General features: G+C 38.3%; 3 protein-coding genes across 3 annotated transcripts; 2 read left to right on the forward strand and 1 right to left on the reverse strand.

The window, feature by feature from the left end:
* On the forward strand, positions 1-4045 carry snrpf (small nuclear ribonucleoprotein polypeptide F). Its single transcript, XM_012873781.3, has 4 exons — positions 1-143; positions 1073-1198; positions 1957-2021; positions 3820-4045. The coding sequence occupies exons 1-4, from the start codon at positions 141-143 to the stop codon at positions 3884-3886; spliced, it is 261 nt and encodes an 86-aa protein (XP_012729235.1). The 5' UTR covers positions 1-140; the 3' UTR covers positions 3887-4045.
* Positions 4046-4132: 87 nt separating this feature from the next.
* amdhd1 (amidohydrolase domain containing 1) lies at positions 4133-14908 on the forward strand. The gene is made up of 10 exons (XM_012873826.3): positions 4133-4331; positions 5673-5779; positions 8018-8082; positions 8456-8733; positions 8798-9023; positions 9758-9882; positions 9954-10047; positions 10120-10280; positions 10995-11108; positions 14689-14908. The coding sequence occupies exons 1-9, from the start codon at positions 4195-4197 to the stop codon at positions 11098-11100; spliced, it is 1299 nt and encodes a 432-aa protein (XP_012729280.2). The 5' UTR covers positions 4133-4194; the 3' UTR covers positions 11101-11108; positions 14689-14908.
* LOC105934014 (tetraspanin-9) lies at positions 11236-22032 on the reverse strand. Its single transcript, XM_012873828.3, has 9 exons — positions 21812-22032; positions 19360-19401; positions 18439-18519; positions 18152-18343; positions 16158-16232; positions 15981-16082; positions 15774-15905; positions 14515-14598; positions 11236-11545 (listed from the first exon to the last, which is right to left on the reverse strand). Exons 3-9 carry the CDS (start codon positions 18499-18501, stop codon positions 11474-11476), a joined length of 720 nt encoding a protein of 239 aa, XP_012729282.1. The 5' UTR covers positions 18502-18519; positions 19360-19401; positions 21812-22032; the 3' UTR covers positions 11236-11473.
* Between the last annotated feature and the right edge of the window lie 1644 nt (positions 22033-23676).

Consider the following 23676-nt stretch of genomic DNA (forward strand, 5'->3'; position numbering starts at 1 on the left):
ACCCCATCAAGCCGTCAGAGTGACGTACTTCCTGTCGGCGGTAAAGCGTGCTGCTGGTTGTTTGAGCCTGAAACGTTACCGCGACGAAAACGTCGCAGTTACTACTTTAGTGCAAAATTAGCATCTGAAGCGAAATAAATATGGTGAGTTTACCTGTAGTGGGATTTTTAAGATGTACGGATGTGACGTAGGATTCTTCCTCTTTGTGTAATTCCTTTTGTGTAGCATTAGCATTGTTAGCTTCCAAAAGCTTAAGCTAACACAGTTCTTTTAATAGGCGGCTGAAATGGTCGTGTTTTCTGTTTAGTTTTCTTTTTCATGCCTCCTTTTTATTTTTGTAAGTAGTTTTAATTTGTAAAAAAAAAAACATGTACTACTACAAGGCCTTTGCTATTGTGATTTTCTTTCAGGAAATGTCAAAAAATGCCCCTAACCACAAGTTTGCACCGAACAGTTACAGTTGACCAAGTTTTGTTGTATAATCATAAATGAGAATAATAAATACAGTCTATTCTAAGTTAAATTAAAGCTCCATAGGGTATTTACTGGGTTTTAGCTGTATAAATTTTCTTTGATCTTTTTGCAATCGTAATATGAACCCCAACCCCCTTCAATTCATTACCATTATTAATTTTAGTCTGGTTAATCCATGGCTAATTTTCATATATATATATATATATATATATATATATATATATATATATATATATATATATACCGTAATAGACGTATTTTCAGAGGCTGAGATTGTCCAAATTCTTATTACTTCTTATCATTTAGAAAAAGGTCAGTTTTTTTTCCATCCCCTATATACACATGGGTTTTTGATGTTCAACATCAGAATGTAGGAAGATATGATAACAAATCAAATTGCTATGGTAGTATATCTAAAGAAAGTTTTAGTGGAGGTCAGGCAACATAGAAGATGCCCAAGTGAGATGTGTTCCTCTCTTTGAAGACTACAGGAAGTTGCTTCTCATGACACTTGGCTTAAAAACACCTCATTTTGCCACTGCTACTGGCTAGTTTGCATAAACCAGAGTTTTCTTACCCGTTTCTTCACCTCCTGCAGAGTTTGCCTCTGAATCCGAAGCCTTTCCTGAACGGCCTGACAGGAAAACCCGTGATGGTAAAGCTGAAGTGGGGGATGGAGTATAAAGGCTACCTGGTGTCTGTGGATGGATACATGAACATGCAGGTGGGGACGATTAACAGCTGAAAGAAAATATTATTTACAATGTACAGAAGTAGTGAAAATCCAAACTGTTGCTCCTCTAATAAATGTTATCAAAACAGCATTTTCAGCTGTCGGGTTTCTAGGACCTGATTTGAGATCTTCTCGATTATGATGCTTGATCGGGATGCAAACCAACAATCGACTTACGATTAATTGTTAGTTTGATCAAAGTTTCCATCATATTGTCTAATAACGTTTACTAGACCAGGGTTTCCCAAACTTTCCAGCATGCAACCCCAAAATAATAGTGGCTGACGACTAGTGACCCCCTTTTGGCAGGCAGGATTTTATTTATTTTTATTTTGAAAATTGTGTTTCATATTGGTCTAAAAACCAGAGATTCTGCTGCTGGTAAAGAGCTGTGATTTGCACCTGTCGGTAAAGAACGTCTCCATTCAGCAGAAACAAACGCTAAAACAAGGAAAACAATCAAAAGAAGATTTTGCTAATACACGTTAGTTAAAAACCAATGAGTTATCGTCAGGTTTGTTCTCAGAACCCAATTGAACTTTTATTTTGTAACGGCTCCGATGTCTTGGTTAATTTTTGCCAAGTGAGTGTTTGTTTTACCCCATGATGGCTTTTAGAACAGACAAGGCCAGAAAAGCGTTTTGTGTGTCTTTATGTGAATACGTGCAGAGATTTAACCTGAGAAAAACCAAACAAACATCCTGTTCCCTTAATGGCTTCTGGACCTTTTTGTTCCTGATCTCCAACAGTTGGCGAACACAGAAGAGTATGTTGACGGAGCGCTAGCGGGGCATCTTGGTGAAGTGCTGATCAGGTACGTAAACACAGCAGCTTCTTATTTACTGCATCCTCCACGTTGACGTGCTCGGATACAGATGTTTAAAAAGGTTAAAAATGCCTTTTATCGCAGTGCCACAATATCACTCTGAAATCTGTGAAAAATATGAGTATCTTGAATAAAATGTATGTAAATAAAGTATTTTATAATTTGTTTTAGTACGTCAATATGAGTGTTTAGGAACTTATATTCAATAATAACATCCTGATTCCCTGATGTGTAACTATGATGTGATTTAGAGGCTAATCTCTTCTTAATGGGAAAGACAAGAGAGCCTGATATTTTTTATTTAATAAATTTTTTTGGAGTGGCTGTTCACACTACTATTAAATGCGACTGCTGTCAGAGCGTTATATGAGCGTAACTCTAACAGTTCAAGACCGCAAAGCGACCCACATGCGCAGATAACAGGAGACGTCACACAGCAACACACCGTTTACAGCACTGGCTCTCAAATATTTTCTATTTTTATTGTTTTCTCTCTTAATGCATTGAAACCTTCGCTCTGAAGATTAACTCAGAATCACTTTTACATGTTACCATAATTTTCTAACCATAAGGCGCTTCATAAATCAAAACAAGCTTTAACTTAGTGCTTATTATTCACCACATTCAACTGGTAAATATGCATTTTTGTGTCAATTAGGTTAAAACGAAAGTAAAAGAAAAACATTGGATTGACATAATATAAATAAATAATCAAAACTATAATTTAGCCTTTTTTTTATTTAAAAAAAAAGTTCTTCAAGAGAAACTTCAGTTTCCTACAGTTCTGGAGACCAACAAGCTGCTATGGGTCTGAAACATCTCAACTAGGCAGCAACAGCTAGACCACCGCGCTGTAAGGGGCACACCGACATGTCGCCCATAAAACTTTACACATCATGTCAAAGAATATTGTCTTTTTAAGACACATTAAATATTAAACTGTTTAATATCAGTTCGCCCCTTCACGTTCACAGCTCTCTCCTGAGAGGGAGAGCTAACCGTCTCTGTTGGGAGGACAGAGTAGCTGGACTACATGCCCTGTTTCTAACATAAGGCCAAAACAAACATAACTTTTATATCTAATTAACTTATTAGGTTTATTGTTTCTAGCGCGTACTCTGGGCTGCCTTACATGAATGCACTTCTAGTTTAGACATTACAGTCAGGCAGTCTTGTGGACAGCTCAGGGGTCCTATCAGGTAGCGACACAGTGTACCGTAATGCTCCTAATATCCATTTAGCGGAGCAGCTTCGTTGCTAACCAAAGTTGTATTAACATGTTTTAACAGATTTTTGGGATCATCATACCACATTTTTTGCCCCTCGAGTTCCTTTGACTTGACAATTTTGGCCCATATAGCGAAAAGTTTAAGGGATGTAAACAATCTCCTACCAACAAAAATAAATTAGAGTGTTTGTTCGGTTCGGATAAGACTGAAACGCAGCTTTTCAGCAATAAACAAACGGCTGTGAAATGTACGGAAGAGGATCTGTTATTTCTCCAAATGCCCTGGAAACGTCGTCTGACTGGATGGCTTCATGGACTCTTTGAACCCACTGAAAGTTTTTAAATTAAACCTCCACCTAAAACTTAAAAACGATTCATAAGTTGGTCTTTTTGACGAGAAGAAGCGGCCGTCCAGGTCAGCAGAGAAATTTTTCCCCAGACACAAACTCGGCCTCCTCTCAGGAAACAGCGGCGGGTTTTCTGGAGATCCGCCGTCTCTTAATAGTTAAATGTGAGATGTGCAGTTTGTGAATAACTGTATTTTTTTCCCCCTCACAGATGCAACAATGTTTTATACATCCGAGGCGTGGAAGAGGAGGAAGAAGACGGAGAAATGAGAGAGTGATGTGATCTGTTTTTTTTTTTTTCTTTCTACTTGCACCTGGTGGTGGAGTTAATGCGTGTTTGTGTTTTCACCATGTGAAGCAAATTGTGATTTTCTTTTCTACTATGATGCCTGTTGCGATATAGACACAATAAAACCATTATTGTAACATTTCTTAAAGCGGACTTGTGTCTTTTTTTTGTGTGTGTGTGTCAGTGAGTGCCTCCTCCTCCTCCCACTGTGTGTACTTTGACCTCGGCTCCCTCGGGCAAATATTTGCAAAGTTTTCCAACCCAAAGTAGTCGGAGCGTTGCTGACAACGAGTGAAAATGTCCAGAAATCACAGGCTGCTGGTGAAAAATGCCAAGCAGGTGGTTTTAATCTGCAACAACGGGGAGAAGTACCTGACCAAGAATGGGATGACCGACCTGAGCATGATTGAAAACGGCAGCGTCGTCATCGGAAGGTGAGATTAACCACTAAATCCTTTTTTTTCTTTTTTTTTAATGAAAAATATAACTTTTGTTGATGAATGCTGCTGATTTAACATGATGCAATTAGCTCCAATGGACCAGGTTGTGATTTATAACCTTACTTTTAGGGTTTGTTTGTCCAATGGCGCCCTCTGCAGGATATTGTTGCTAATTACATCAACTGTTTTTCACAAATGTGTCACTAGCTGCGAACCTGCTTTTATTTTATTTTTTTATACAGTTCCTATTTACAACTTTAAAGTTTTACTATTAGTATTTTAATTTAAAACAAATAAAAAAAAGACTCTTAGAAACAAAGAAGTTTTAAACCAACCCTAAAGTCAGGTTTCATGTTTTTCTCCGACACAATAATCTCGAGGCTTTCTGAAGGTCTATTTCTTCTCCTTTTTAGTTCAATTCATGACAGAAATGAGAGATTTAAAGAGAACCCTCTTTCTAGAATATAAACAAAACGGCAAACACTTGATGCAGGACCCTTTAAGACAGGCATGTCCAAAGTGCAGCCCGGGGGGCATTTGTGGCCCCTGTGCTGATTTTGGGTGGCCCTCTAACTGCATTTCAAAAAAGATTTGGTCCACCAGCACAGGCTGATGCAGATGGAAGATTTTAGTTTTTAATTAGGGCAAAATTATTCTAGAAAAGTCAGAATCCTACAATTGAAAATGTTAAAGTTTTCATCTTTTAATAAACACCCTTCTGTCATTCTCTTTAATTTCATAGTAACATCTATCCCATGACATTTAATGATGCAAATTCAGACTTTGGTGCATTAAAATCTGCTTTGAACTAAATTATTAAAATTGGCTAATTACAGCAAGTGTTTTCAAAGAACAACCGACCCAAACGCTGTTCTGATATTGCTAGACCAAAAACAGTTCATTATTGTTAAAGAGTCAAATTAAATTATTCTAAATAATTTGCAAACTGGACGACCATCTTTTAATACGACAAATAAGCAAAACTCTTTTTTTTTAAACTTTGGATATACAGTGATTTACAAATTAATTTCCTACAACGGACTAATTTATGTATTTAAAATCATCATATTTTGTAGCGCAAGCAAATTAACATATTTTTTTGGTTTAAAAAATGTTTTTATTAATTTTTTGGCCCTTGAGTTCCTTTGACTTGACAATTTCGGCCCACGTATGGAAAAGTTTGGACACCCCTGCTTTAAGAGAAGACCCTCAGAAAGCCTGGAGCTCTAATAATGAAGACCACTTATTTTCTGGTTTCTCTTTAGAAGTATAGATAACTCCTCAGGCCTCAGTTGTCAGTCCTTTCATTAACTGGAGTGGTTTCTCTCCATGCAGTGACGGTCGGATTAAAGCTGTGGGTCCTGCAGAGATCATCAGAGCTCGGTTCTCGGAGGCCTCCTTCGATGCTGTGATCGACGCTGCGGGGATGTGCGTTCTTCCTGGTGGGTATCAGCCGCACCTTGTAGCATCCAGCTTCCTCATTTAGCTTCTGGAGCTCAATAAGGAAAACTTGAGGTTCTGCTACAGTATTTTCGAAGTGCTTTAAGTTTCTACAACTCTTTTAGGGTCCAGGTTTAGCACCTTCTCACATACCTATGTATTAAATCTATTTAAATAGCTATAATTTAGCCAGGTTAAGACTAGTGTTGAAATACATTCTAGTTCAACTAAAAGTTTAAATTCAGTTTGTTTGAAAACTTCAAAGTGGAATTTTCATTACGTTTATTTGCTAATAGCTTTATCTTTTTTAAATAAAGCAGCAGCGATCTCTATAAAACTGTACATGTGATAAGGCATCGTGTGGATCAAAATGTTTCACATAGACTCAAAGTAAACCTTAATATTTTATTTTTAGTATTAAGTATTTTAAGTTTGTTTTTTATTTTGTTTAATTGCAATTTTTCTGCCTCTGTTAATTTATTAAAGACCAAAACTTGATGTGATGAAGGGAATCGTTTTTATGACGCACAATTCCCAAGCACTCCTTAAACAACTAGGGTTGATTAAGGATTTTAAAATAATTTACATTTAGCGGTCTCCAGGTGAAAATATATAATGCTATTTTAAAATAACATATTTATCAAATACACGTTTGACATGTTTGCTAATGCCTCATACTGAGATGATAAAATGAATAATACTAATTAATGCTTACATGTTTAACGCCTATTGTGTCTCTTCCTACGTTTAAAGTTATTTTTAGAATGTATAATTGTATTTAAAATACACGTATAATTAATAGAAACAAGTAAGTTTAAGGATTAGGTATGAGGTATTGGTAACAATTAGTATATTTTTATCTTAATATTTTTAAAGCACAATTTTTGTGTTTGAAATCAAGCCTTCATTTTGTTATCCTGGAGTTTATGTCTGAAATATACAGACTACACTGTACAAACACTACAATTAAAGAAATACAGTCAATTTAAGATAAATCTGCCATGAATTTAGCAGTGAGAAATTGCAAAATGTAACATTCCAGATTATTTTCTATATTGAGACTTTAAAAAAAAAAAAAGAGTTTTGCTCCGTTTGTTAATAAATCCGGCCACATAGCAATAAAACCACCAAGGTATCTTGCATACATAGTGATGACGTTACAGCTGTTGGCCCTGGAAGTTTTCTATACCACAATTCATCTTCTCACACTGCAAAATCAGAACCAAAATCATATTTTCTTGAAATGAATGTACTTAAAAATAAGATTATCTGCCAATGGAATGAGTATTCTGACCCCTAAAATATGATAAATAGGTATATTGCACTTAAAATAAGACGAGTTGTTCCTATTTTAAGTGGGAAAATATTACTCTATGGGCAGATCATCCAATCCACCTGCTCAAATCAAGCACACTAATTTCAAGAAAAGTTTACTTATTTGCAGATGAGTTTTTGCAGTGCAGTCTGTTGTTGAGATGCTCGGCTTGTAGAGCAGATGGTGTAGATGGTTGGCCCCAGGATGTTGACCCGATGTTTCTGGGCTTTCCTAACGGTTTTAAAATGCTCTGTGGGAGAGACCTGGCCTCTGCAGATGTCAACAATTAGGATATTCAGGGGAATGCACATGGATAATTGGTAGAGCTAACAGCACATGTTGCGAGCCAAATCATCAGCGAGCCATTTCTAACGGCTTTTTGTAGCCAGATGTGGCGAATAAACAGCTGTTTAGGAATAAATGACGAAGCTGCGCATGTTTTAGGCAAGGCGAATTTATTTATATAGCACAATTCAGTACAGAGACAATGCAAAGTGCTTTACATGATTAAAATATAGGAAAATAAAACAATAAAAGCAAGTAGGAATAAAATGTAAAAGGTGGGATGTTGGGATGAGAACCCAGTTAATGTTGTTTTGGGGAACAAAAAGCGCCGTATCCTGTCGGCTCTCAACCTGATTCATGTAGAGCGTGTATTTTAGGCTCATATCAATCAGTTTTCAAAAATAATAATCAAATATGTTACAGGTTGATAATTTTAAATAATTTCAATTAAATAAATTATTCCAAATTCATTATTTTTTAACTTTGTAAATGAGGGATTTCTGAAAATTAACAATTTTGTGTCGTTTTCCTCCCATCAACATGTTTGTTTGTGAATACTCCATCATACCCATGTTAGCGTGGAGGCAGGTCTGTGGCGCTGCCGTCGTCTTTATTACACGCTCCAAATCTTTTGTTTCAGGACTTGTTGACGCTCACACTCATCCGGTCTGGGCTGGAGACAGAGTCCATGAATTTGCCATGAAGGTAGGAACCCTCCACAGCTCTGGATCGTTTTTACACTAACTAAAAACTAAAAATAAGCAAAAGTTTCTTGAAATTAGTGTATTTTTCCTTGATTTGATCAGGTAGATGAGATTTTGCACTTAAATAGGAACAGTTCATCTCTAAAATAAGATAATTAGACATCCTGCACTTGAAATAAGTCGATGGAGATGAATTGTTCCCATTTTAAGTGCAAAAATCTTATTCCATGGGCAAATAGTCTTATTTACCTGCTCTAATCAAGGAAAATTACAATGATTTCAATAAAATTTCACTTATTTTTAGTTCTGTTTTTGCAGTGAACGTGGCAGGCGTCCAGTTTGTCCCCGGTTTTAATCGCCTCCCTCCTCCTCAGCTGGCCGGGGCCACCTACATGGAGCTGCACCGCGCCGGAGGAGGAATCCACCACACGGTGGAGCACACCCGAACCGCCGCCGCCGCCGACCTGCTGGCCTCCCTGAGGAGCAGGCTGCAGCGGATGCAGCGAGCCGGCACCACCCTGGTGGAGTGCAAGAGCGGATACGGCCTGGAGCTCCACACCGAGCTGAAGATGCTGGAGGTGATCGATGAGGCCAGGCGCTCGCTCCCCATCAGCATCTCCTCCACCTACTGTGGAGCCCACGCTGTGCCCAGGTAAGACGCCTTCTCCTTGAATCTGAAAAGCTGCCCCCATGCCTGCAGTGTTTCCCTCCTCCAGGGGGAGGACGGCGGCGGAAGCCACGGAGGACATCCTGCGGGTGCAGCTGCCTCGGCTGAAGGAGCTGATGTCCGCCGGGACGCTCCAGGTCCACAACATCGACGTGTTCTGCGAGCGCGGCGTGTTTGACCTCCAGTCGACCCGCACCATCCTGCAGGCTGGGAAGGAGCTGGGACTCAACATCAACTTCCACGGAGACGAGCTGCACCCCATGAACTCTGCAGAGGTATTTGCTATGATCAGGAAGAAACCCCAAATATGACTAAACCAGACAAGCGTCTATTTTCTAAGAAGACTTTAATGCAGGGGTGTCAAACTCATTTTGGTTTAGGGGCCGCATACAGCTTAATCTGATCTCAAGGGGGCCACATGAGTTAACTCATTGCAAGATTAAATAGAACTAATAAATGTGGACTTGTTGTCGATTTTTATATTAAGTTAATTTCACTTTTACACAATATATTATGAATAACCTCAGCGTTTTTAAGAAAATGTGCAATTTCAACAATACTTTTACTCAGTTAAACATTTACTCAAGTGCATTATGCATAAGAACTGATCGCAGTGATTGTACAATGTTAAAAAACATTTATTCACATTTTTTGGAACTTAAAAACACTGTCCTGCATGCCAAATTACATCAAACATGTATAAACTAAGAAATGATTTGAATTTTTCCACACCTGAAGCTTAATCTGCTAATTAAAACACAGCGCCCCTCGTGGACAATATAGGAACTGCATATTTTCAATTAAATGAAGTACATGTTTTTTTCAGTTTTATCATTCTCTTCCTTTTATCTTGTCCTCTTGTGAAAGTCAAATGTGATGAGCTTTTTTTTTTTTTTTTTTATAATGATAATGCATTTAGCCACAGGGCCGGACTAAATAGTTCGGCGGGCCGTATGTTTGACACCCCTGCTTTAATGCAATCACGTCAAAATGAGCGTTTGTGTCTCAGATGGGAGCAGAGCTCGGAGCCTTGGCCATCAGCCATCTTGAGGAGGTCACGGATGAAGGGATCGCTGCCATGGCGAAGGCAAAAACGGCCGCCGTCCTCCTTCCGACCACAGCTTACATCCTGCGGTACTAAAAGCTCCCGACACGCCCTCCATGTTCCTAGGAGCTGAGTTCTCAGCCTGTCTTTGTGCCTTCAGGCTGCCTCAGCCCCGGGCCAGAGACATGCTGGACGCCGGTGTGATCATCGCCCTCGGCAGCGACTTCAACCCCAACGCCTACTGCTGCTCCATGGTGAGTGCTCCTCCCGTCGGGTTCGGTCCGCTCTCCTCGTGTTTGTTTTGATACGTGCGTGTTTACTTCCAGCCGGTGGTCATGCATCTAGCCTGCGTCAACATGAGGATGTCCATGACCGAGGCGCTGGCCGCCGCCACCGTCAACGCCGCCTTCGCTCTGGGCCGCTCTGACACACACGGTTCCCTGGAGGTGGGCAAACACGGAGACCTGCTGATCCTGAACGCACCACGGTAAAGAAACCATCTCTGGAGATTATCGTCCAGTTTTCAGCCAATTTAGATAGATAGCTTTATTTGTCATTTTGTATGCACAAAGTGCGTACAGAACCAAATTTTGTTTCGTTTCGTCTGTGCATTTAATAGTTTGTGTAAAGTTTCTGTTCCAACGAATCAGCCCCACGGCATGACGCTGCCACCACCATGCAGGTTCATGTTTTTATGGTCAGAATGTAGGGCTGGGCGATATGGATTAAAAAATAAATCTCCGATTTTATCATACCAAATCCGATTAATCGATTTTTTTTCCTCCTTTTTGTTTCATAAAAAGAAATTACTAAACTAAAAGATTTTCAATAATTGTTATCATTCTCTTCCTTTTATCTCCTTTCACCTTTTTTGTTCTTCCATTCCTCTCCTACTTTCCCATTGTAGTGTCCATATCATTTGAGATATTCCCCGCATGAATCATAATAAAACTATTCACATTCATAAATCAAATCAAATCTGATGAGCTCTTTTTGGCATTAAGACAACAATTCTTATTGCCACATTGCCAGACAGGACACTTTTTAATGATAATACATTTAGCCACCAGGCTGGACTAAATTGTTTGGCACCCTTGATCTAAATGGTTAAAAAGTAGCTTTTCCACCTTTTTAAGCCTGGAAGCCCAAATACTCTTTTGCATTTTTTGCTTTTTCTAACAATTCAAACTTGTCTTTGAAGGTGGGAGCACCTGATTTACCAGCTGGGTGGACACCAGGAGGTCATCCGATACGTCGTCATCAGAGGGAACGTCGTGTACGACAACGACAAAACGCTGGATCTCTAACGCTTAAGGTACGTCTAAAAATGCAATTATAGCTTACGCTGAGCTAGCTCTCCTTTAAGTCATCAAAAATGGCTGAAAATAAAGAACCCAGTTAACTAAAGGCTGCAGCAGGAAGCAAAGACAAAACCACTCAGATTGGTGACATTTAGCTTTTAATGAACATGTTAGTTGATGACGGTCATTTTCCACAGGCAGGGCTTTAAACCAGATCTACTGTCCCAATATATCTTCAGTCTATGCTTATTGATAAAAAAAGAAGGATAGAAACTATTTTAAATGCTATTCAACACAATAATTGAGTGCATAGATAGAATAATAAAATCGTAACAGTGGTAAACAAGATAACCGGCTCTCATGTGGAAGGTGAAGCGTGTCAAGCCTGGTATTTCTTTCCTGCTCGGTGGATCTGTTGGTAGAGCGTCATGGAGAAGGCCATGCCCAGCAGCTGAAACACAACAGGTGGCTGTTAATTCACCAGGTCCTAACACTAAAAGTAGCTCTTAGTGTCGTTTCAGGAGGACTAGACTGCCTTAAACAGGGAAGATGGAGGGAACTGAATTAGTTTCAGCGGCCAGGCGAGTTAACAGCAAAGCTCTAATAACATAATTATTTAAAACATTTACAGACTGTAAAACGCTCAGTAGTAAACATTTTAGAAGAACTGGAAAAGGTCTTAGGAAAAATATACCGTATTTTTTGGAATAAGTCTCACTTTTTTAATAGTTTGGCCGATCCTGCGACTTATAGACAACAAAGAATGAACACGTTTGTATGATGTTTCTTTCTGCGTTAACGCAGGGAAGCGTTACAGCTAGAAGGGCCTGGACCGAGACAGAACCTGTTATTGGGCTGTCTGAGAAGCTAATAACAGCTAGCGCTAGCTTACAGCTCTGTTGTCTGGGTAGTTTACAACTTCACTGACGTACGCCAGCTTAATGTTGCTCTGAAACGTGCTGGAAAAATAAAAAACTTCATGGGTTGGAGTCGGTGGCTTGTTATGCTAAATTACCACATTTAAACCTCTCAGGTATGTTCCATATTACTTACTGAATCAGTCGGTGTACAGGTTTAAATGTCAGTTTATAGTCTGGTGCGACTTATGTTTTATTCCTCTTTATGATGCCACTTATAGTTTGAAATACAGAGTTTACATAAATACACGCTAGACAAGTTACAAGAGGTGAGAAAGTATTTTCTATGTTGTACATGATGTCAGCAGCCTAAAATGTCTTCTAAAGGTTTGTTTAGTGACGCCTTCTCACGTTCCAGGCTGGTGAGTAAAAGCAGAGACTCATTGATCTGCGCTTCAACGCTGCTTATTTCCACCGCCATCCAGGGACCAGTTTACCTTTCAACGGTCCTCTATTGTGTTTTAAGAGCTGAGTGGATAGAGACGTTTTTGCCAAATACAACCGCTTTATACAAGCAGGCAATTGTGATTAAAATGCATTCACATTGGTACGGAGAGGACAGACATTTTTAATCACAGTGAGGAAGTGTTGACCCCATTCCCAGGTGTGATGCTGTCTTTTAAGAGCTGTGATTGGTTCATAGTACAACAAATGGCCTCCAAGTGATTAGATGAAACTTAACAAAATTGAAATGTCAGCATCATTTTGATTAGCTCATGTTTACTCACCATAGTGGTAATTATACTTCATCTATTTGATACTAATGGGATTCTCTGCTTGCATAAAGTGGTTGTGTTTAGAAAAACGTTGAAAGGTAAACTGGTCCCTGGATCACGATGTGAAGAGGTGGACTTTGTAGCTCATTGTATGCATGATCAACAAATCTTTATTTCCTGCTTTTAAGCACCAGGCTGGAAAATGAGAAGCAATCAAAAGGCTTCACACAAACTTCATTGACATTTAGGCTGCTGACATCACAGAAAATACTTTCTCACCTCATTTATGTTGTCTAGAGTATTTATTTTCCTAAGACCTTTTCCAGTTCTTCAAAAATGTTTATTACTGAGTGTGTTTGTAAATAATATTAAAAAAAATCCTCTGTACTATATTTGTACATTTCTCTAATTTTTATTCAGTATTTTGACTACATTAAACAAATTGTTATTAGAGCTGCATCTTTAACCCACCCTGTTGCAAACTTTAGGTGATGGCTCAGCCAATCAGCTCTTTGCTTCAGATGCTCTTAAGGTGCGTTCACTTTTGCTTGCTGTTGCTCGGCTGACATCCAGCAGTACAACAGCGCCATCTAGTGACACTTTCCTCCAGGCCTGTTCTGTCTGGACTTGTCTCTGTAGTAATAATTGGTTGAGTCGTACAACTCTGGCCGACCACCAGCATCAGCTCGTCTTCCATGTTGAATAAAAACAGCTTTGTCTCCGCCGCTGTTCTTCACCCCACATCCAGTTCCTGGTTGGTTGTTGCTAAAGTTTAGATTTTTCAACTCCAACAACTGTCCCTTCACGTCCATCGTAGGTGGTTTCGCTTTAAGCTGAACGACAGATTTACCTGACATCCATATATGCCCGGGAGTGATGTGTTGAAAAGCGAAGCAACACAAAACCTACGATGATGTGCGGCGGAGATGAAGCTGATGTCATTCAACATGGAAGACAAGCTGATAGTGGTGGTCGGCTTGAGTTGTGCGACTCAACCAATTACTTACTTACTTCAGAGAAGTCCAGAAAGGATCAACCCTGGAGAAAAAAATGAGGGACGAGGCTACAGTAGCAGGTAAGTGAAAGTGTCACTAGATGGCGCCGTTGTACTGCTGGCTTGTCATCCCAATGTCAACGCATCTTTAGGATCTGTCTGATGAAAGAGGACCAATCCTGCCATAATTAAAATTAAATGTTGGCAGTAAATTATACAAGGAGACATGTGTATGCATATCTTTAGGTTACGTATTTTTAATATATTATTTTGACCCTCTTTTGCATTTCTGACTTATGCAAATAAAAGGGACAGTTTCTGCCTGTTGTTGGCATCAGACTGCATGGCTGGAATATATGCTGCTGGTGCTGGTCACAACAAAGATGGCTACCCAGGTTATCCACGAGCTGAGGCCTCTTTGAAAACACAGCTTATTCCAGACTCCATCATTAAACACTGAATAAAGTTACACCAGAATTGTTCAATATATAACAATGGATGAGGAGTTAATAAAAAGATCTATTTATATGGATTTCTCAATAATGACAGTTTAAAAGTTTCACTGATTGTTTATATGAATCGAGTTTAAAGAGAATGTGCAATAAAGTGTAATTTCCTGCCAGGGATGATCTAGTTTGTCACTGACTCAAATAATAAAGTTGTTTTGACTCAGCTCACGGATAACTTTAGTATCAGCCAGCATATAATGGGAAGAAGCTGTGCAAAGAACTTTATATAAAGTAGAAATTTCAGCCGAGCAGCGAGTCTAAATCAGAAGAAATAATCTGCTCACCTGTACGACCAAGACACACATGGCGATCGTCCCCAGCAGGTGTTTGTTTTCATCCACCCACTGCTCCACCTTCTCATAGCAGCCCTGAGCACAGATCACTTAGTTAGTCAGTCATTCAGTTCTCAGGAGTTTGTCTGAATCAAAACATTAAAACAAAGTTTTTTTTTCTTCCAGGTGAATCAGGACCAATCTCCACCCAACCTGCAAGGAACGGCAGCAGCTTGTTCTGTTTCTGAGCAACGTTGTAACTAATAATTATCCAGCTCTTCGTGAGGAAGCATGCATTTAGGAGGGATTTACGAGGCCACCCTGGAAACACGGCTAAAACATTTAGGATCCAAAGAGCCATTTTTACCCTCAGTGGCTAAATAAAACTTTAACGCTTTTAAACATCTACTGTGGTAAATGTATCTGTTTTTCTTTTAAGAGCAAAGATTTTGTCCTATGGGATGTTATTTGCATTAAATTATATATAATTTTTTGTCGTCATTTTAGCCAAAGTTATAGAGAGCTGAATGTCTTATTTCTAGAAATAAGGTAGTTAATCATTTCCTCTGCTGCTGAAATAGAAAGCTAAACATGTGATGATGGGAATAACTTCACTAAATTCATGAATTCTGCTGTTTTAATCCTGCAAAATAACCATTTGTCCCTTTATGTTTCACTGATGTTAGAGCATGGTCAATAAAAAGGACTTGAGAAGGTTAAACGTGGCCCAGTGTTAAATTTAAGACTTTTTAATGTCACATGAAATAAAAAGTTAAGGACAACTTCACCCAAATGTTTATTTTAACATAAACCATTACTTTCTGGCCCAGTAGACATGTTTAAAATTTTGAAAAACATTCCATATAGGAAGAAAGCTAAAAACACACAAATTACAGATATATTTTTAACAACTACTGAACTGAATTGACAAACTTTGTTTTGTTCCCTACTAAAATAAACTATAAATCAGTTTTAAAAACCACAACATAACCAGTGCCAACTGTTTTTCGCAGCTATGGTCCGGCCGTAACAGTTTTTATTGGTTCCGCTATCGGGACGGAAACAATAATGGTTACATTGAGGCGTTTTGGTAAATTAAAAAAATTATAATTGTGTCAATTATTTTACTGTTTGGTAAGGATTACAAAAATAAAATCCTATTTTTTAATTTTAAGACCTAAGAAAGATCGATTTAAGACATTTTAATGCCAATTAAGGCCTTAGTTTTATATTACAGAATTCAATGCCTTTTAAGTGTTTAGCTGACTCACGTGTGTCCAGAAGGTGTTGGATGCGTTGCGTCCACAGTTGGGACGAACCTGCTGGCAGCAGCTGTCGGGAACGACGTTCTCGGGCATGACGCGGGACCAGTCGTCCGGCCTGGTCACGCCGCAGCACTTCCACTGTGGACGAGCGAAGAGTTACTCATGAAAGGCCGGAAGGTGAACCGAGGCTTCGGCGATCCGATGGGGATCTACCTCTCTCTGTATGGCGGTCCACGCGTCCCTCAGGCCCGCGTTGTTCTCCGTGTTGTAGAGCACCAGCCCCTCTTTCAGGTCCTGTCTGGCATTTTCCCTCACCTAGGACAGCAGAGGGGGATTATGGGATAGGCGGGCGCACACAAGAGAAGAAATGACCGAGCCACCGAGTTTTACCTTGTCTGTGTAAACGAAGAAGAGGATGAGGAGGATCAGTTCAGCCAAAAGGATGATCAAGAGAACAATGAAGAACTGTAAAGAGAAGAGTTTAAAATGCCATAATGTAATTATTTCCCTGCTTCCAGAAAGCTGAATCACATCTGTGGCTTCTTAATAACCAGTCATGTGATTCAGGCTCTAAACGAGAGGAACATCCAACCCTTTGGCTTCGGCACGTTGGAACAGGGATAAAAGACACGCTGCTTTAGATACGAAAACCACAAGAAAGATGCTACAGTGAGGGGAAGCCAGGACCCCGGGGCAGGCGTCTATTATCCCCACCATCAGGCGTAGGTTCCAGACTTATTACAGGGTAAAAACTAGATTGATGCACTGCAAAAAAGTGAACTAAAAGTAAGTCAAATCTTCTAGAAATTAGAGTATTTGTTCTTGATTTGAGCAGCAAGTTTAAATGATCTGCCGATGGAGTAAGATTTTTGCACTTAAAGTAGGAACAACTCATCTCCATCTTATTTTAGGGATCAAAATACCAGTTCTATTGGCAGATAATCTTGTTTAGCTGGACAAAAAAAAATTAGATCCTTTTTGCAGTGTACATTAACTGAAAAGCACAATAATCAACATATCTGACTGTTCTATATGATTACAACCCAAGTCAGGTTCAGAAATAAAACAAGCAGCGGTTTCCAACATAATAAGCAGTAAACAGCATCTATGGATAGATGAAGGATATTAATGTTATCAAATTAAGTCTAGGAAATAAGTCTTGACTCTTTAAGTCAGTCACATTTTAAATTACTTATCTAACATAACTTACAATTGCCGCCTTCTGTTAATGAAAATGAGAACTTATCCTATTCATTTTACATAACGAGATGGCCACAATAAAACTATTTTTACACAACAAGTAAACACTTGGCCTCTGTTGTTTTTGTGTTAAAGAGAAATCTTAGTGGAAAGTTAAAGTATTTTGAATTGCATCACAGAAATACAGCTAGCTTCATTTATTAATTTAATTTATTAACACTAAACTGACACCCAGGTGAATTGGCTGAACCAATCCTGTTGCCTGTGATCTCCACGCCTTTTATTTGATCCGCTTTGTTTCACAACTAATGTTGACTAGAACCCTTGAAGCTACAGCGCGTTAACTCGGGCGTCGGCCTGAACAACGTAAGCACAACGGATCGACAACAACACGAGTCTCAGTGCAAAAATTAACGTTATGTCAAAGTGTGCGGAAATCCACGCAGACTTTTTAGGTCAACAATTAAAAAAAGCACACTAAAAGTCTAAAAACAACAACAAAAATAACCAACTCCATTCAGTTCTATTTAACCCTAGGAGCATTAAACCTCATGTTTTTATATGAGTTTGGGCTTTTTATGGCGTAAATCTGTACAACACAATTATTTTAGTAACCAAGTATTCTGTTGATTATTCTGATTTATTGGGTAAACAAATTGCTGCAGTCTGAAGATTTTTTGCAAACAGTACAAGAGAAGGTTGGAACGAGAACCGACGAGTTCGCCACCTACTGGCCAGGAGGAGCTAAACTTGTAGCTATCCCTTTAAAAGCTTATTTAATGAGTAAAATACATGAAAAAAATACAAATAGGCAAACAAATTAAATTACCTTTTCGAATAACAATGCATCTGCAGCTAAAAAAAAAAAAGTTCTAACATGTTAAAAGCTCAGCCCTTTGTGGTTGACCCAACATCAATATATCATGATACTGATTTTAGGCCGCATCACCACTTACTTGCTCTGTTAGTCTAAATGTTCTATTTTAGAAAAAAAGAGGTGATAAAATGTTTTCTTATTCAATTCATTGAAAAAAATAAATCGACTGATAAATCGATTCAATCATTAGTTGCAGCTGTACTAGTATTAGCTTATGTTGTCCGGGAGAATTACTACTAAATGTGAAATGATGTGTTGAACTTCCTGATTTCCCGAGATGCAGCATGGGTAACGTAGTCTTACTCACGCTCAGCAGCAGACACTTGTTCTCCTTGATGGCTCCCAGACAGCCCAGGAACCCCGTCACCATGACAACGGCGCCCAGGGTGATGATGAGGTTGGCGGCGGAGAGCGACGGGAAGGAGGGGGACAGCGTGGCAAAGCTGCCCTGGGAAACCGAAAGCCAAACCCCGACACCCAGCAAGCCGCAGCCGCCCAGCTGGGAGAGGCACAGGAAACGTTCTCGCTGATGTCAAGATAAAAAATCCTTCAATTGGTCCGACGGAGTCACCGCTTCCACCACCGGGAACTTACCCAGAAGAAGAGGTTGAAGAGGAAGAGCATGTACTTGACGCAGCAAATGCAACCCCGAGCCATGACTGCAGATACAGGGATCTGGAAAAACAAAACAAAAGATTATTTAGGCTGATAAAGAACATATGAATGAGCAGATACGCCACAGTTAGCAGTTGGGCTGGGCGATAAATCAATTTAATTGATTAATTTGAATTTACAATTCTTTAAGATTTCATTTTTTGGAAAATCTGGATTTTATTTTGCCAATACACTCATTGGGTTTCCATGAAGAGAACAGCATGTGATGCTGAATAAATGTTTAGGCAAATGTATTGTCAAAATATTAAGTGGAAACTTTTTTTTACCATAATACGAGGTACTATATTTACTTATTTACTTTTTTTTTTTAACTTAGTTTGAAGTTCACAAGTACAGTGAAGCCTGTTCTTAGCTCAATGTGTAATACCACTAGCAGCAAATGTTTTGTTATATTTTCATTGTTTATAATGGCACGGCTGCCATCTTGTTTTACAAGCATGTTTCACAGCTTGTTTTTAGTTGCACTTTGAATTCAGGTCAACTCCCTGACGAAATGCTTGACATAAAAGCAAGGTTTTAAAATAATTTCTTTAATTTCTTTTTATGAAACAAAAAGGAGGAAAAATTGATTAATCGGATTTGGTATGATAAAATCTGAGATTTTTTTTTTAATCCATATCGCCCAGCCCTAGTTACCAGCTGTAATTTATCATTTAAGCCCTGCCTAGTTTCTTCACTGTCTGGAAACGTCCCATCTTGAATAATTCAGCTTTTTTTTTTTTTTTTTTTTTTAACATTAGACCACACACATGTTCAAATAGCGCTTTGACTCACTTTATGTCACAATAAAGTTCCTCTTCAGCGTTACACTGAAAGCACATAAAGATGTGAGAAACTCACCACTTCAAGAAGCAGGACAACTCAGCAGCTCTGAAGGCGTTTCTGGAAAACAAACATTGATTATAGCCCCGAAATAACGGAAAGCATGACAGATATCACAATTATCCAAATAGTTGACAAGCAGATGAGACTTTAGTGCCACTCTCCTGAGTGGAAGTGTGGAAAACACGTTTAATTTAAAGCGTCTCATTTGAATTAGCTTTAAATAATGTTTGATATTTTTCATCAAGCCATAAAAACTGAATCGAAATGACCTACTGTAGGTAGGTAGGTACTTTATTAATCACCTAAGGGAAATTGTTGCATTACAACAATACAGAAACTTTTTTTTTTTAAATAAAAAAAAGGATAAAAATCTACAGATTGTGCCCTCACACCAACAACGACTCGCTATGACTTCCATTAATGTTGAATCAATTAATGTCCCTACTAATGTTGGCCTTTTTTTACAATACAAAACATACAGACCTTTTTAAGACTGGTTTTCATTAAATATGTCATCACACATATTATAACCTAGAGGTTCTTTTTAAGGCTTATAGGCTTGCTTCCCAAAAACATTGGGGCTACCTTCAGGTACTTAAAAAGTACCGGAAAGCAACTTGTAAACTGGTACTTTCTATAACTTACAAGAACTTCCTGCAAATAACCAATAAATCCTGAAAATTCAAAAGTTCAAACAATAAAACCAAAACAGTGAACGTTTATATTCATCCCTGTGACGGTTCTTTCAAAGTTAAAATAGTTATACATGTTTAAAAAAAAAAGACAACCAAACATGTGGCAGCCATTCATTATACAGTACGTACATCATACTTCCCCAGAACAATGCATCTTTCTAGATAAGATACAAGAGAATAGCACAAATAACTTAATCACAGCCACTAAATTACACAAGCTGGGCCATGTTAAGGTAAACATCAATTAACGGCAACCACTAAGATCAGAGCAGGTCCCAGAAAAATCCCAAACGAGGCTATTTATAACGCATAACATGGGACAGAACAAGAAAAAGTAACAATAGGCACCAGCGTACATGTCATACAGAGCGGTTTCTGAAAGTAAACATGTTTTTAAAAGTACTAAAGAGCAGCACTAAAGTTTCAGGCAGCCTGGCTTTACGCACAAGTGATAATTACCGACCAAATTTAAGTTGTTGATACGTTGTGGGAAAAATTGTGGCTCGGACTTTAGAGAAATGTCCTACTGCTTTATTTACAGTCAAAAACACGTAAATGGGCAATTAATGCTGTTATTTTCAGCAACCACGTCTAAATGAAGCCCTAAGATCAGAGCTACATCAGAACAGTAAATTTAAATTTAAACATGACGCAACAAAACAGAGAACAGGGATACTTTTTTTTTATAAAAACAATGAAATCCAATTTTACGGATTTATTTTTAAAATTGTTTTGTCATCATCAAGGACAAAAGAAATGGATGTTATCAGAAAACCTGGAAACTATCTAAAGCAGCGGTGTCCAAATCTTTTGGTTATTGGGTCAAAATTGTTAATATAGAAATTTTATAAAAAAAAATTAATAACAAAACCAAAAATATTGGTTATGTTATTTCTCTTAACCCTACCAACAAAAATATCATTTTAAGAAAACATATTAATCTGAATTCTAATCAGATTTTAATTTGAGTAAAAGTTGCCGTATTTACTATGACATTGAAGCGAATGTAAAAAGTGCGCTTATAAAAAAGACAAAATTTTCTATTGCGCCGAACATTCAATTAAACATTCAGTTGTAAAATTTTCACTTGTCTACAATAAATGTACAGTTATTAAAAAAAAAAAAATCCATCTGTAAAAAGCTGGTCGGCCAAATCTTTTTTTCCAATGCAGTGGGAGTGCCACTCTTTGGACACCCCTGATCTAAATTAAACATATATATTCACTGAATAACTAATTAAAATACGAATATTTTATATTTGTATTTGGATACAAATAATGATAGTACCGAGGCTTTTCTTTTTCTCTTTAATAAAAAACAACAACTAATTGACACATTTTTCAGACCTTCTTACTGTTGGCTTTATATATTTTACTTTAAAATGTATTGACTATTCTAAAACTTTTGGACAGCAAAAAATAAATAAATGTCCTATTATCTCCGTTTTAAGCAGGTTTGCTGTTGCGATGACCCAAAAAACTGAAGAATTTTCACAGCCAAACTTTTGGACGTTATCGTGGACGTGACGTCATCACGTCGCCCTTCAGATTTCGGCGTTCCCGAAAAGTTTAGGTAAAAAAAAAGCAAAATGGACCAAAACTGACAAACAGTTTCGAAACAATATCTGCCCCTTGACATTCAGAGACTGCTAAAACTTGATGCTTCCCGGAAAGCAAGCTAACCGCCTCTCCTCGCCTCGGGCCCATGTTTGCTTTCATGTCCAAAAAAAAAAAAAAAAGTGACGAAGAGGGAAAACAGGGAAAAAATCTCACCGTTAGCTACGAACTGGCGTCCATCTTCTCGTTTTGAGTCTGGCGTCTATTACTGCAGAAATCTTCACATTCTGCTCCCCCGAACACCTGACGTCGGTATAAAAAATACAAATCCAGCAACTAAACTACGACGGCAGTTTTGGGAATTCGTCGACGGCTGGAAACGAGGATGTATCTCTCTCCCCCCTGTGGAGGGCGGAGCTTGACCGCAGGCCAGGCTGCCCCTCGGTGGGCGGGAACGGTCCGCTCCTTAACCGTCAGCCGGCGCACGACCTGGCTACTACCGACGGGAGGAGCTCCTCTCATAAACTTGGGACAAACTGTTAAAGGGATTTGAAATAACTATAAACCTGACAGGTTGTAAAATATGCAACACAGCAAAGTAACAATTACCAATAAATTAGTCGTACTAATGTCTGGACCCTTAATAACTCACCTTCTTCACCTTCGCTTGATCAGTACGTGTGTTTTTATACAGTTTCTGGGAGTTTAAAGGGATTGATACTTCCGATTCCGATTGACACGTCGTAGCTGGAGATTAATCGCACTACAATTTCCCAAAGGACTCTTTAAATTACAATTCTCCTGGTCCATATTCAAAATTAAAGGATATCTAACAACAAGAAGTGTGATAATTGATAAATTCAAAATTCCCAGACTTTATCAGGAAAAACTATAGGCTTATAGATTCAAGTAGCCTATCAGGTTTAGCAGTCTATTACAGCCCCCAAAATAACATTGCCGCAGACTGGTGAAGTGGCATTCTTTTTTTCTTTTTGGAGGCGAGATTCTAAGAATAAAGTCATAATATTTTTAAATTACAACAGTAAAATTATGAAGAAAGTAGTATTTTTATAAAAGCTCTTACAAAAAAATTTCCCAACCACCACCCTGGGAACCTCTGGTCTATTAGGTCTTCCCAATTATCTACATACAGTTTTTAAATTATGTAGCCTGAAAAATGGCAATTAAAGCATTACATGTAAAAATCAACTTAAACAATTTAATATTAACGTTTAAATATGTTTTTGGAGTCTTTTAAGAACAATTTGTCAAACTTAGTTCGACTAGATCAACTACACCTGCTACTGTTTAGTTTTGAGACTGTAATATTATAATTTATGCATTTAGGTTCCTCAAACTGTCAGCTTTACTGCAAATTACAGATTATGTACTCCCATGGGTAACAATAAAGAATAGAGACTGCGGTTTTGTTCCAGAAAATCAATGCAACATGTTGCGGCTGCAACTCTGAACAGAACAAATTAAAAGTGGTGTTTGCGTGTGGAAATTATAGCTTTATAAGAGGTAATACAAACAAAACGACAGCTTTCCAGGCCATCACCATATATCCTTTTTGTTTTATTGTGTTTATTTTGGAATCCTGACTTCTCCAACTTTATTAATTGAAATGCTTTTTGAAATGCTAAAATATAAGCAGACTTGTATCCTGGTACTTTTTGAAATGTACAGGTTACTTTTAAGCAATGTACAAGGAACCTTACATGTAACTTTCTGAAACTTTGAGTCTATTTATAGGAACTAAAAGTTATTTTAAAGGTCTTTACTTCTCTGAACATTCAAATTACCTTAATAAATAACAAAGGGTACTTTACTGGACCTAACAAGTAACTTTTCTGGTACCTATATTCTGATTTATTCCCTTTCACGAACCTGCAGGGTACATTCAGGGACCGGGGTTAATTATGAGGTGACTTGAAATCTGATACTTTTCCAGAACTTACAGGTTACTTTTCAAAAGGGAAATTTTCTCTGCTTCTTCCTCAAAACTTACAAGGTACTTTCAGGAAGAGGAAGATAATAAGAAGCAACATGTAACCTGGTACTTTCCATAACTTCCAGGT

The sequence above is a fragment of the Fundulus heteroclitus genome, chromosome 17, assembly GCF_011125445.2.
Source record: "Fundulus heteroclitus isolate FHET01 chromosome 17, MU-UCD_Fhet_4.1, whole genome shotgun sequence".
Classification (NCBI taxonomy): Eukaryota; Metazoa; Chordata; class Actinopteri; order Cyprinodontiformes; family Fundulidae; genus Fundulus; species Fundulus heteroclitus.